Raw genomic sequence first — 15,151 nt, 5'->3', positions numbered from 1 at the left:
GCACACCAGCCAGCGGGAGAGGACGTTGACTCACGTATTTATATATGTTAGTTTTGGTTGGTTGTCCCACGCTCATGACATTAACTGAGGCTCATATTTTGATGACTGCCTTGACTGTGATGCCTGTCACAACCATTTTGCACACTGATGACGGTTTCTTGTTGCCAATCACCATAGTGGTGCATGATAGGAGGAACGCGTTCTCTTCTTCAGAAGTTTCAGCCACCCAGAGGGTTAGATTGTGTACCGCTGCCAAGGGCGCCAATCTCTCTCTTCCTCCTTGTCTTCGGTCTCCACTCTGGCAGACACTAGCTAAGGCATTTATCTTGCCACAGCATAAGCAATTTTTGCCCTGAGTGGGGCACTTCTTTGGCAGTTGTCCTTCCATGCCACAATTCTTGCTTCGAGGGTCAGAGTTGTGGTTACCTGCACTAGTCGCTCTGGGTGGGGTTTGGCTTCGCTGGTGTCGACTGACAGTCTTGATGGTTGAAGTGGCAGGCTGAGGATGTCATAGGTGCTGCCTCCATCTCAATGGCTTGGGACGCCAACAGGTCATCGTACTGTTCCAAGGTGAGAATGTTCACTAGACTGATACAGGGATGGCTCAAGATGAGTTTCCTCAGTGCCACTGACTTGCAGCCTTGTATGATTTGGGTCCAGACTCTTTGGCCTTGTCATTGTCGGTGCACGTGGTGCTCAAACATTTTCACAACAGGCAACATAGAGACTGCCCCAGATGTGACTCTGTCCACATGGCATAAATCAGGGAAAGCAGAAATGGGTTTATTGTAGGAGAAGTGGCTGCTCCCAAAGATTTACATGATCATACATACCTGCAACAATAGCATTCTGTATGCAACAAGTGCTAAGGCACTTTCAATACTATTGGTACACAATCAGTTCAAACAGCCGGCTCCTGGATACAGCAACACAAGTTTAGTTATTCCATTGAAATTAGACCCCCTTCAAAGTGTGGGCTGATGTTCTAAGCTGACTTACTTCCCTTCCCCAGTGACCCCCATAGAGGCCATCCCTGATTTCTTGCCAGGCATGTGGGGAAAGGGCTTCCATAGATGGCAGGAGGGGGTCGTAAGCGTGTAGGTTGCCTGTTGACGCCCTTGGCATCATTCCATTCAACTTATGAAGGCGGATTATGGGCTGGAGGAGGCGAATCATATCCCAAACTTGCACATTTCGCACCGGGTGAGGCACCCTTCTGTGAAACCGCAGGTTGAGCAGCCCCTCACGCCCTATGAGAGATGGGTATTCTTTAAGCGAGTAGATAGGCGTCTCATCTCCATCCAGAAATGGTGTCCAGAGCAAACCAGGGAATGCTGGAGGGGCCTTAGTGGGACGGGCACCTTATTGCACCTACTTTGACACTGTCCAAAGCTGGTCCGTTTCTGGCGGGAGAATACTTGACAACATTGATAGGGCCTTTAACACACAGCTCCAGATGTTCCCTGCATACACCATACTCAGGCTTCTTAATCCCTTGACATACTTTCTGGCTGAGGGGATGGCAGACTGCCCTATCCCTAGGCACAGCCCATCAGGATATACTTTCATTATGGGGCTTTGACAGATTTCCTGATTATACAGCTTGGTTGCACAAATTGTGGTACATTTTGGGAATGGAAAAACTGTCCCTCACAGTAGAGTTTAAGCAAGATACCCGCCAAGAACTGTGGGAGCCCTTTATTTACATTCTCTCTACGGAATCCAACAAGTTGACTTGCCCTACCTTAAGCTGCTACATTTGAGCCTACCCACGCTACCAACCTCTGAGATGACCTCTGGCGCCAAGGAGTACGGCACAAAGCCCAGGACATACTCTACCAGTAGCCCAGGTTGCATTGCTAGATGGCAGGTGACCTGATGTGCATTAACCTCTTTGCAGGAGTGAGGGGGGAGTATCGTTGAGATAAAAGTTGGGTTTTGTTTTTTGATTACATTTACATTACGCTGCCAGGTTGTAGGCAGACAGCTGTGTACGAAAATTGCCTTAGTCTAGGTTTAACCCTAATAAACAGAATTGATCCCTAAAATGATACCCCCAAGCCAAAACAACCCACAAAAATAACACACCAAATAGCCCTGTGGCCATCCTAGAAAAAGGATCCTTCAAGCAGGGACACATGATGGAGCTTAAGAGCCCAGGAGGGGAGATCGGGTTACCCTTGATTGAGGTTGAGACTGTATTTCAGAGCGTGTTGCCATTGATTGAGCCTGAGATCGCAGGACGTGAGAACCTGTTACTCTTGATCGGGCCTGAGACCACAGGAGGTCAGAGTGTGCTACCTTTGATCGAGCCTCAGACCGCAGGTGGTGACAGCATGTTAACCTTGATTAAGCCAGAGACGGCAGGTCAGAGCATGTTCCCTTTGATTGAGTCTGAGAACACAATTCAGAGCGGGTTACTCTAACCCTGGATTGAGCATAAGGTTCTTAAATGTGATATTGTGGTATCCAATGATGGCGTGGGGGCCCCCCAGGATGTGAGGACCTAGTAGTCATTATAGAGCCTTAAGGTTTGCGAACTGAATGTGTGTTACCCATAGTAGCTTGAGGCCTCTGAAGGAGGCAAGGTCTTAATACCCATAATAGAACTTGAACCCGTAGGAAATTAGGTCACATTACCTAGGATGGAGCCTGGGAGCCCGTAAATGTAGGAGCTTGGTTTCCATTACACAGCATCAACTCCCTTGGAAGTGTGAGCCTAGTAACCATGATGGATCTGAGACCACAATACAGTGAAGGCCTGGTGCCCATGTTAGAGCCTGAAGCAGACTGGACCTGAAGGCCAGAGACCCCTGATGGAGTCTGAGCTCCCAGGGTTTGAAGGCCTGGGGTCCATGACAGAATCTGATGTTCCTGGAAGCGAGGTCCTGGTACACTTGATAGATTCTTAGACCCACGATGGGTGAGGGCCTGATAGACCTGGCGGGTCCTGGTCCCAAACAGATTCTCTGACCCTATTTCTCTTTGTAAATTTCAGGGTCACTCCAGCTTCATCACTCACTTGGACTGGTCCAAGGACAGCAAGTTCATCATGTCCAACTCTGGGGACTACGAGATCCTGTACTGTGAGTATTGTTTAGTTTGTCAGAGAGTGGCTACTGTGAGATCCAGTAATATGAACGTGTAAAGCTGCTAAAATAGTAGAATATGCACTTACAAATGCGACCAACGGAATATATTAATACTTTTTGTTCTGACTCCAGTATCACTAACCAAAACCGCCGCAATTCTTTTCCTAGTTTACCTTTGTGGGTGCTGGCAATGAAGGAATATAGAGTTCATAATCTGGCAATGTGTGACCCTGCCTAATTTTTCATAGTCCAGAGTCACTATGAGATTTTAAACTGCGAGCATTAAGGTGAATGAATACACACTTGTATAGTGCATGGCTACCAAAGGGCATCCCAGCGCTTCTTGTGACACCTTATTATTCACCACTGATCATGGAAAGGGAAAAGTCTTCAACTGCTTCCTGAACCTATAATAGTCAGATTCAAGATGGATGTAGTCTGGAAGCTGGTTCCAAAGCTTGGCCACGTTGTATGGGAACCGTCGACCTACCGACTGTGACCGTTTAATCCTAGGGACTGCAAGTAGTAGTTTATTATTAGATCTTAGAGTCCTATTGGTGCGATATAATTGCACCATGGGCTGAATCAGTGGGGGGCCATTACCATCAATGGACTTGTGGACAATACACATTGCCTTAAACCTGATTCTTTCCTGGATAGGAAGCCAATGCAGCCGACTATGCGCTAATTTAGCAGAATTACGTTTTGGGACATCCATCAAGAGCCGGGCCATGCACTTCTGGACAATCTGTAGGATCTTAGTAGTTCCTTGTGGCGCACCCAAATAGACTGCCTTTGAGTAGTCCAGCCGAGATAAAATAAGAGCTTGGACCAGCATACGCCTGGCTTCAAATGGAAGGAGAGGAAGAATCTTCCTTATTAACCTAAGAAGAGCATACCAACTTTCTGTGCTTGAACTGTAAAGTTGAGGTTGCAATCAAACCATACGCCCAGACAGGGACCTCATGTAGATGTTAAACATGGTGGGACTCAAAGAGGATCCCTGGGGGACTCCATACTGCAAAGGAATCTGCTTCGAGAGGACATCTTCCTCAAAGACCACAAATGATCTGTCTGAAAGGAAGGACTGCAACCATTTCAGGGCAGTGCCTACTACCCCCACCTCCCTGAGTCTTTGGATCATAATTTGATGGTTTACCATATCAAAGGCTGCGCTGAGATCTAACAAAATATTAGCAGCGCAGCCTCCGTTGTCCAAGATTTTTCTAGACTCTTCGACCACTGCAAGAAGGGCGGTCTCCGTGCCCTGATGGCACCTGAAGCCTGTCTGGGTAGGATGGAGGCAGTTATTTTCCTACAGAAAAGCTGCCAATAAGGTGTTAACATATTTTTCTGCTAGTTTACTAATTCCTGGTAGCAAAGAGATGGGGCGATAGTTGGCCCAGTTCTCAGGATCTAAATTGGACTTTTTCAGAAGAGCTTTGACTCTTGCTTGTTTCCAGAGAAGAGGGTCCTGCCCCATTAAAAGGGAGGAGTTTATTACATCTGGAATAACTGGAGAAACGATCTCTGAGACCAGATTGAGAATGGCCGGAGGGGCGGGGTCTGCCAGGGATCCCGATTTAAGTTCCCTCAAAAGTTCCTGCAGGGATGGTAGCGGAGCAAATTCCTCCAGCATGATTTGATGAGTGAACGATGAAATATTTGTATCCAAGTTAATTTGCTGGAACGTAGAATGAATATTCTAGACATTTGTGAAAAAGAAATTTGCTATTTCATCACAACGCTTATGAGCAAAATCACATTCAATAGGAGGACTAAGGGGGGTAAGCAAGGATTTCACAATTTTGAATATTTCCCGAGGGGAATTAGATGCAGAGGCAATTTTTCCATGGTAATAGCTAGCTTGAGCAACTTTTATTTCATTTTTATAAAGCTTAAGTGCTTCTCTATATTTGCTCTTGTTTGTCTCTGTAAAATCCTTCCTCCATTTCCTTTCAAATTGTTTACAGGATTGTTTGAGCTGTCTAAGGTTATGAGAGTGCCAAGCTTTCTTATTGGGTCCTACTCAATGGCATAATTCTTTCTTGCGGAGAGCTGAGTCCAAGGAGGATTCCAGCCAACTATTGAAATTAGCATTGGCCGTCGTAGGATCAGCGTGAGGTGAAGGAGTAGAATTTATAAGATTTTTTGCCCAGCTTTCCACAGAGAGTTTGGACCATGTGCGGCCGAACTTTTTGGTCCTTACAAAAGTCTGTAGCAAATCTTGAGGGGTCCAAGTAAATGATAATAAAAAATGGTCGGACCAGGGAACTGCAATGGACACAGCCAAAGTAATATTTGTAAGATTCGTAAATAAAGGGTCAAGCAAATGGCCTAACTTGTGGGTAGGGCCGGTCACAACTTGCTTAAATTGAAACGTTTCCAGGCCTTCAATAAGGTCCTGCGAAGGAGAGGAGTCGAGATCATCAAAATGTATATTCAGATCATCCAAGTTCGAAAAATTGGATGAATGGCTCGCCCCATTGGTGGCTATATCTGGGAGATTATTGCAAAAATTGCCCAGTGCTCCTGGAGGACGATATATAAGAATTCCTGAGAAAGTGCAAGTAGGTGAGAAACTTATACCAAAGGATAGGCTCTCACAGTCCGATAAAAGACTAATGGTGGATCTACATCTATAAATATTTTTGTAAATAATAGCAATCCCACCACCACGGCCACTAGCACGATCTTGCCTAAGAATGGTATAATTAGAAGGAAGAGCTTGAACCACATCAGCATCAGAATCCTTGCTGGTCCAGGTTTCCATCAAAAAGAGGGCATCTGGGCTCCTCTCTTCTAGAAGTAAATGAATTTCACTGGAGTTTTTAGGAAGGGAACGACAATTAAGTAGTAGCATTGATATAGGTTTACCGTTGCCTTCTCCAATTGCCAAAGGGAGAGTAGTATGAGAAAGCTTAAAATTACAAAAAGGACAAGAGGTATTCCCCTCTTCCAATAACATAGTATGCGAACACTCACTCCTCATCTCACATCTAATCCTGAGGAGCTGCTCCCTATTATAGTATTGATCATCTGAGAGGGATCTAACATGCGCCCGTCCTGGCGCGGACGGTCGCAGGCAGGCTTGCCTTTGGCACGCCTTTGGCGCGCCAGCTCGCGTCCGCTGCGCGGAAGCATCATCGGCTCAATTTGAGGCCAAAAATGTGTAAGTGCGCGTCAGTGTCCACAAAAGAACTAGAGTGCTGACCTAAGTTTGGCAAAAACTGAAGTTCCCCCTGAGCATTTAACACAGCTCACAGTGCCCCAGCCATTAATACAGTACACACAGTAGAATTGTTTGAAGTGAAGTCTTTGGAGGGTGGTTCATGTGGTTTTGGGATATGCAGTGTAGTACTATCTATGGGGGTGTAGTCAGGAAACACACCAAGGTAAAGTCTTTAACTTAGGTGGAAAAATGGTACTCCCTCCTTTCACCAAAGGATTGACACATTCTGCCAATTTAAAGGCTGGACAGAGGCAAGGATCGAGCTGGTGGCAGGGTGGATTCTTCCCTCCCTGCAGCCCACCATTCGCCCACTTGAAAACCCATTGGCATTTCTCAACACGTGGGTTACAAAGAAGTGGGCACTGAGGGAGAATGGAGTTTGGGCCAGTTACTTTGTTATAAATTATAGCGCCCCCTCCCCATGACCATCTCTGAGAATTTCATTGTGTTGAGGTGGTTTCCCAGGATTTCTTGAGGATTTAGGAGGAGGAGATGAACTGACTTCTCACCTCAGCCCTTAGGCGACATAGATAAGCCCAATAAATATTCTTCCTAGGGTGGACTACACTCTGGCTAAAGATCCCTTTGGCTTTACTGATGACAGAGAGATGCCTTAGGACAGAGAGCTTTCCCAGCTATCCCCTTTAGCTAAGGGCACCTGTGCAAAGCTAATAGGAGGACGTACCTTTTTTCCTGGTCCTGCTGTCTCTGGAGCATAATACTAGGGATATCCCAGGAGTGGAGAGAGCCATCCTATTGTTCTGCCTGGCGAGCCTGCAGGGCTACCTGGCTGATTGGGACAGCACTAGGGCAGTGGATGCATCTCTGTGCTAATGCCCGCTACACCCATTCCATTACCTAACCACAACCCTGCTGCTTTCAAATTTGGGAGTTAGTCCTGCTGGAGGCCGTGCCAGCAAAATGAAAGATTAGTGGTTCAGTGTAGACCTGGGCGAAGTCAATTCTTACACACAAAAATAGCCAATGGCCTAACTTGGCTTCATGCTACATTCAATGAACCCTCTGTGACCTTTTCACTTTCCATTCCTTCTCTCGCCCTCCTATTTTGTTGGTTTCTGTGCCCTTTCTCTGTGCCACTCTCTCTATCTCTCTCTGCTCACTCTTACTGCTTTTCTTTTCCAGGCCCTTTATAGTTGCCTCCATTTCTATTTGTTGTTTCTCCCTGCTACATCATCTGGCCGTTAACTCCCCCCTTAGCTCTAATCTGTGTACCCTCTTGGCCTCTTATCTGCCCTAGCCAATCAGTACTGCTTAATGCCTTACCACAAAAGCCTAATTGTGTCCTCTTAGCCCTATATAACTTGTTTGCTTTGCAGGGGACGTGGCAGGAGGCTGCAAGCTCCTGAGGAACCGCTTCGACAGTCGTGATCGGGAATGGGCAACGTACACCTGCGTGCTGGGTTTCCACGTCTTTGGTGAGTCTAGTAAGGGTCTGAAACGCCTTGTTACTCATGGAGGCAGCTTCACACAGAGCAAAGACATACGGGTCCTGAAAAGGCAGTGCCACCAAATATTATTGCTGTGCACATCATACTTTGTATAGTGTGTACTGATGAGTGCAATGGAACCTTTTGGTGAATACTAACCTTGCTTTGTTTTTTATGCACTGTGGCAGTCCCCTTTTGGGACACTGTCTGTGAAGAAAGGGTAAAGAAGGTGCATGAGGCAGAATTCATCGGACATCCATATTTATTGATCACTCCTCAAGTACAACGGCCCCTCGCGGCGGGATGCCTGGCTTTCACCTTGCGGATACCCTGCCGGGGTTATCTCACAGAGGAATACCAGGACGGGTTCCCTAAGCAAGCGCTTAGAAACCGCTCGGTGATTTGCGCTATATAAATTCCTGTACATGTACATTTACATTATAGGTTCCCAGCTCCCCTGAAACCTTTAAGCAGAAAAAAGCACCCTTCTTTGATACAGGAATATTTCCATTTGTAAAACAATGTCTTAGGTCCCCACTACGTGCTGCTGCTCTTTTCAGCTGGGTTTGGCTGTAGTCGTACAACTCACCCTTCCTTTCTTCTCAACCCTCTCTTCTGGTGGACTCTACATCTACTTGTATGGCTGGAAGTGGGTGGATTGAAGGGGGAGTCCAGTGAGGAAGAAGGCACGCCTTGCACTTTCCTTATTTGGAAAAAAACCAAACCATTGTTGGAATGTGGCTCTGAGACCAAGAGGTGCCAAAGAGAAGAACCAACCAATCAGTTCTAGCATTGAATGTGAAAATGGCAACTACTGGGAGCTCAGTGGCTGATTTGTTTAGAGTCAAACTGCAGGGGCTGCAGGGGCTGCAGCGACTGGGCTGGAGTGTGCACAAAGCAAACAGTTTTTCTTTAGAGAAGAACACAAAAGTGTGTGAACTGAACCTATAATTGTAGATAATCTTCCAAACACCAGCCTAAGAGAGGTTGACAAGTTTGCACAGGCAAGTGTTCCTATCTGGAGGCAGGTACTCCCACTTTGGCAGATGCACTCCCTGTCAGCTGGATGACCTTTGGCCTCAACCCCACTGGTAAACATGACCGTGGAAACACCTCTTCATGTACCCTCGATGGACGCTGGAACTGGTCACACTCATTTGTTGTGGTTATCTCGCTCCACTTGCAGCTGTTGAACTGTACTTTTATCCCTTTCGTTTGTCAAAATGGCATTACAATTCAGACTTGTTTAAAATTAAATAATTATACAATTTATCTCCAAATTGGTAACCTTGAATTGTAAAATAGATGCAAACACTATCAAAGCTTAGCACTGTGTAAACTCCTCAGATAAACACACTGTCCAGTTCAACAAGTCTCTTTTCACTCTGTGGACTTCTAATAAGCTCCCCAAATCCAAAGGCGACCAGATCTAAAGATTTTTCAGAACATGGGTAGGGTTCACCCTGGGCCCCCCAAAATCAGTCACTGTTTTTTCCATGATCCGCTGATCATTTATTTACTTGAACTATTAGTAATTTCCTGGCTTTGGAAGTCTTACTCTCTTCCTGTAGGGAATCAGATCCTGGTCTACACAAACAATCCCACAGGCATGTTTTATATTAAGAACCAGTGCTGCACTCACTCGAAAGATCTGTGTCACTGGGTCAATGAGGGAGAGTGACTGATAGGGGTATTTCCGATTCGGTGACCCCATTTGTTGTGGAACCCCAACCAAGAGCTTGATAGACTCAGCTGGGTTTATTCTTTGCAACAAAGGAGGTCACTTCTTCCAAGCCTAGCATCTTCGGCGTTCTTCCTTTTTAGGCCTCCATTATAGAGTTTTTTCCATCAAAGATAAACACAGCATATCACGGATAAGCAGAGGTTTGGCTTCATGGAGGGCAGCTTCCTACTTTAGTGTAGGCAGGAGGTTTTGTTTACATTTAATTTCTTTGTAGACCCCCGTGCCAATCCCCAAAAAGAAAGTTCTGAATTCTTCCCTTTTCTAAATCACCACATGTTAATGCTTTATGTCTGAACCTACAATTACCAATGTTTACACCTTTCCAGGAGCATCTTCCTCTTGCCCATATATAGAAAGCAGTGTTATAGTTTATGTTTTAGTTTCTTTGTTCAGGCCTGTGAGAGGAATGTTGTTTCATTACACCAGCCAGTACCACTGCGATAAAAAGTTGTTTATATGGTGGGCAACTTTTGCAAAGCAAGAATCCCTTATTTTCTGCATTTAGAACTTATTAGGCCACTCTGGATTCATATTTCTAGTTTCAGAACAGAGTTGTTGTGAAGCATTTGTATGATCTCCTCCATTTGTTTCCACTTTTGAAGCAGCATCATGCTGAATGGAATGTCCATATTGTGTTTTAATACTGTTCTCTATAAGCACTTTTGTGCCCATGGACTTCAGTGAGAATAGTGACATGAAAGACATACACTTTAGTTGCAGTTATGTCTGCTCACAGGATTAGCAAGCTGCATGTTTTATTAGCACTTCACAAAAGTACAAGTGATACTGATAGAATTCCCTTTTTTGTGCAAAGGTGATTTCAGATTTCTACCTAAAGCATGTAATTTGGTTACCATCCTTCATTCTATATCCCTTGTCTGAAGCTGAGAGAATCACCAACAGTCTAAATGCCTACAGAGCAGCCACTTTGCATTTTGGATTATATGAATGCCTTTTGGTCATCTTAAAGAAAGTATTGTGGTCATCTCACGTAAAACTCTTGTTAACTATGTGTCTTCTGTGGTAGACAAAGAGGTGGCTCCTGGGGGCTTGAGTTCTGTATTCTTGAGACATTTCGTTTGTAGGATCCATCTACAGCCATGACTACTCAATCCTGTGATCGCCACCAAATCTTCATCAGTAGATGTGTTAGTAACAGCATTAAGTACGTTTCATTACTATTGTAAGGTTTTCTGAGGTAATGTTGCATAGTAGGAGGTCCTAGACCTTGAAAAGAATAGCTGGCAAGTTGACTTGGAAAGGTTTTTGAACCTCAGAGCTGAAAATCGCAGCCCTACCAATTCCCTGATCAAGTACAAAATGATTAGCAAAAATCTGAAAATTGATAAAGTTTTAATAACCGGGATGATATACTTCCTGGCCCCAACTCCCCTTTATAAGGTCTCATCAGGATTACATATACTATTGCATTGTTGCCTCTGGTTTCAAGTACCATTGATGTGTCTAACCTTCTCACTTCTAGTCATCACTGCCACAGCTCCTGCAGGCAAGCACCCCAAGGCATAACAAAGATTCCGCCAATTTGCTTGTGTGGCAGAGGTGGCCGATATCAGAAACAGTTCTCTCCTCAAGAGTAAGGTGGTGTTGCCTACCCTTCACAGAACGTTCATGATTACCAAAACTGTAGACAAATTGCACAGGTTCCCTCAGTAGTTGCCTTGAACCTGCCACATGCGCTGTCGCTTCCATTTATCTCCCAAGTACCAGGGCGCTACAGTCAGTCAAAATATGTCTATTTTCCCTCCAGGGTGTGTTTTGTTCGGTAATTAAGCCCCAATAACTTAAGAGTCTTCTATCAGACCTCTCTTTCTCAAGTAATCTGAGAACCCAACAGTAGGTTTATTGAAGTTTGGAATAATTTGTGTCTCCTTTACTTGCCTGTCTTTGGCAAGCAATGATTATTCCACAGCATCTACTCTAACACAGTGTCTTCATTGTTCATTAAGCATTGGCAGAGTCAAACTGCCTACTCAGTTTACTGAATTCTTGCCTGTGCACACAACTTCTCTACTTGATTTCACCTGACCGTGCACAGGAACGTCTTACAGTTTCTGTAACATTTCATTATGGAGAATAGCAAATCCCATTCTGGAGTCCCCTCATTGAAGATCTGGATGGCATTCTTTCATCATTGATCTCCCTTTCTGAACTGTGCCCCCAGAGCTGACCTGTCATCCTGGTTTGTTACGTCGCGTCAGAAGTCAATCAATCAAAGCATCTTTTTTCCGCAGGAAGAACCGCCATAAAAGCCGTTTAAAATACTGCGACCAGCATGTATCGTATAGAATATGAGTAAAAGCATGGCATACATAATAAATAGCCTAAAAAAGCAGATGAATTTAGTCAAAGTGCATAGTGCTTTTTGAACGTATGGCTCCCTTAAGAAACAAACTTAGTACAACAACAGGTTTCATTGTCCATAATTCTTGCAAACACCTAAAAGCTTGTTGGCACTTACGATAACTTCTGAGCCTTAAAAAAGGTGCTAAATACATTCTTATAAATAATTGGTAATACCCATAGAAGAAAGTAAAGTGAATCATTGTTTGCTTAGATACATTGTTGCATGGGCAAACTTGTGAGCTAATGTTGTACTGGAAGCCTCGCGGGAAGCAAAAGGAGTATTTCAATGTCCCTGCTCTAAATCGAAATAAGTGAGCGCACCCAACTAGTATTCATAAGGTAATCAGTTTGCACAGCACCAAAGTTAACAAGTATGTAATCCTAATACTGGATTTCTGCGATTCCTCATGCATACTGATACCTTGCAATTTTTCTAACAGGGCCTCTGCTTGCTTTCTGACTCAGAAACAGCGAGCCTTACACCAATCCCTACCAGTAATTTTTTTTACGTAGGACAGCCAGGGAATAGAGAACCCTTTTTCACAGTAGGCAAGGGGATCCTATCTCCATCGAGGTCTTTGCTTCAAATTTTGGTCGGCAAGTTTTTTGTCTTTGGGCCACCAAGGCTCCTGCCCCTCCTTCATCAGGCTGAATCCAGTCCCCTTCTTGCAAAGTGCCCTTGAAATGTCCATACTAACATTTCTTTCCATCCTCTTTCAGGTGTGTGGCCTGATGGTTCTGATGGCACAGACATCAATTCTCTCTGCCGTTCTTACAATGAGCGAACAGTTGCCGTGGCCGACGACTTCTGCAAAGTCCACTTATTCCAGTACCCTTGCTCAAAGCCCAAGGTGGGTAAATGAGGAGTGGGGTTAAGGAAGGTTGGGGGGAAAAGCAAGTGGAAAAACTGTGAAAAGAGGAGAGGGAAGGTTAGTGATGTGGACAGAGATGGGGAAGGTGTTGAGAGAGGAGACGAGGAGAGTTCATGGTACACAATATGGAAATGGAAAAGTTATACGTGGAGTCTCACTGTCTAGATTTGGTGGAATCAGGACACAATCTCTTGTATCCAGATTCAAAGAAGAGCTTCACTCAATTTCCTGGGATATTCGGCATTACTGATCGTCACCAAATTGCCTCTGCCTTCATAAGACATTGTACCCAGTGCAAAGGTGAATTATCTAGGATTGCTGGAAAAGGGTCACACCCGTAGCTTGAAGAGTACTGACTCACGATGATTATATAACATTTTAGATATACTGCAAATCACAGTCTCTTGCAAAAACACAGAAATATAAAATAGTCAGACTACAGTCATTTGAGTATACATTATTTGTTCCTCTGCCCCTTGCAATTCTTAGCTTATGGAAGGAGGGATAACATGTTTATCAGCAAAAATTCTCTGTCAGCTTTAGTGGTCACTTTGGCTTATAAATTAACCCTTTTCCTAACATATTTCTCTTCCTCACTCACAGGCCCCGAGCCATGTTTATGGGGGACATGGAAGCCATGTAACCAACGTACGCTTCACCCATGATGATCGTCATCTCATCTCTATGGGTGGGAAGGACACCAGCATCTTTCAGTGGCGAGTGCGGGGTGGCAATCTTCTCCGCAGTCATTCAGCTTCATCCAGCTCTCTGGATGTTACACATGACCCCTGAACGCCAGTGCCGCGGATGTAACCAGAGAAGAAAGATCCACAGTCAACGGGAGAGCCTCCATTATGAGCCAAGGGGATATCCGTTGTTTCCGCTTCAGCACCTGCTAGCAACACACATCTGTATCATTTGAGTAAAGGGTGGATTAAAAGTCCTTCGCTTTAGGGTCTGAGAAAGATGATGGTGAGGAATAAGGAACTTTCAGAAGAATTCATGTGGGTGGAAGGTGCAGCTTGTGCATTAAATTCTAGACTGTTTTTAAATGGCAGAATGTGATGTGATTCGCTTCTGAGAATTAGGATCTCTGTGAATATTTTTTCCACGAGGAAAAGACATTGTGGTATTATGGGAAGACCATATATACGAGATGGAACTGGGAAGTTTTATTATGCAGCTTATGTCAAACACACTGTAAGCCTTTGCACAACACGGACAATCGTGAGCCGCAGAAGTCATATAATAGACCAAGTACAAGGAACGTTGCCTTAAGACACCTATGTTGGGCATTGAGGCATGGACCTTACATGTCCACTGCAGAAAACACTGGTGGTCTGGTAGTGAAATACAATTACTGAGCATCAAGACCCAAAAGTCCTATTGCTGAGCAAGAGCCGTGTTCAGTTCTGGCAATAAGATCCAGGGAACTAATTTAATGCAGTACCTGATCATTAAAGACCGGGCAGGGGCAACACAACCTTAGTGTTGAACACTGAACCATGGACTGACATCATAAGCTCTGAATTTGATCATGAAAATAAAAAAGTAACATCACATGTTTGTGTAAGATACTGAAAACCAGGAAGTGACATCACATGTTCAGTGGTGGATATTGAAACCACAAATTTGCATCACAGGTTCTGTATCCGATATTGAAACGAAGAATTAACATCACCGAAAAGCATAAACATAATGAAAATCTGATTATGTTTTCTGTGCCAAATACTGGAATACAGGAAGTGATATGAAATGGTCTGTGATGGATAAAACAGGAAGTGACGTAAAATGTTCTAGAACGGTTCCTGAAGTGCAAGAAGTGATATATTCTGTGACAAATAATGACATTAAGTAAATTCAAAGCTGGATTTCACAAGGCTTTAACAGCTCTAAAATCTAGGAAGTGACATTAGATGTTATGTGACAGGCACTGAAGATCAGCAAGTATCACATGTTGTGTTGGATGTAGTGCCTGCCTTTGAATGCCTCTACATGTATGTTTATGTAGAAATGCCTTGTGTTCTATAATGCCTGTCATGCTATGTTTTAACCAGTAAGCACTATGCTTTCCTCATGGGGCAAATAAAAGACGTCTTAACTGCTGAAACTGTTTCTCCTAGTGTCTTCAGAGTTTACATCTTACCTTCTGTCTCCCATCCCTTGTGTCCAGGCCTTGTTTTCCTCGCTACCTGTGAGACTGGTATTGCTTTTGGTCATAGACTTGTAGTCGAGATGATCTTTTCCTCTTTGCTTCACATTCCTGGCCTTTCCCCTTTGCCACTGGGTTGAGAAGTGCAAACTTTTTCTTAGTTGACAGCTGCCGGTTCTGCTGAATGCCATAATTGCCAAATACTAAGGCTCCTTAGCCTTGGTTCTTCCTCCTTATGCCTCTTTCC

The 15,151-nt window shown here is 44.4% G+C and overlaps 1 protein-coding gene across 1 annotated transcript in view; it reads left to right on the top strand.

The window, feature by feature from the left end:
• Positions 1-14,862, top strand: part of EML3 (EMAP like 3) — a 313,736-nt gene extending 298,874 nt beyond the window's left edge. Inside the window, exons 21-24 of the mRNA XM_078660596.1 lie at positions 2,999-3,086; positions 7,662-7,760; positions 12,601-12,731; positions 13,356-14,862. Of these exons, the coding sequence (XP_078516722.1) occupies positions 2,999-3,086; positions 7,662-7,760; positions 12,601-12,731; positions 13,356-13,544 (507 nt within the window). The 3' untranslated portion in view covers positions 13,545-14,862. The remainder of the gene's footprint in view (positions 1-2,998; positions 3,087-7,661; positions 7,761-12,600; positions 12,732-13,355) is intronic.
• Positions 14,863-15,151: the final 289 nt, after the last annotated feature.

Source organism: Lissotriton helveticus, chromosome 9 (genome assembly GCF_964261635.1).
Source record: "Lissotriton helveticus chromosome 9, aLisHel1.1, whole genome shotgun sequence".
Lineage (NCBI taxonomy): Eukaryota > Metazoa > Chordata > Amphibia > Caudata > Salamandridae > Lissotriton > Lissotriton helveticus.
This window is presented reverse-complemented; position numbering and strand designations above follow the sequence as displayed.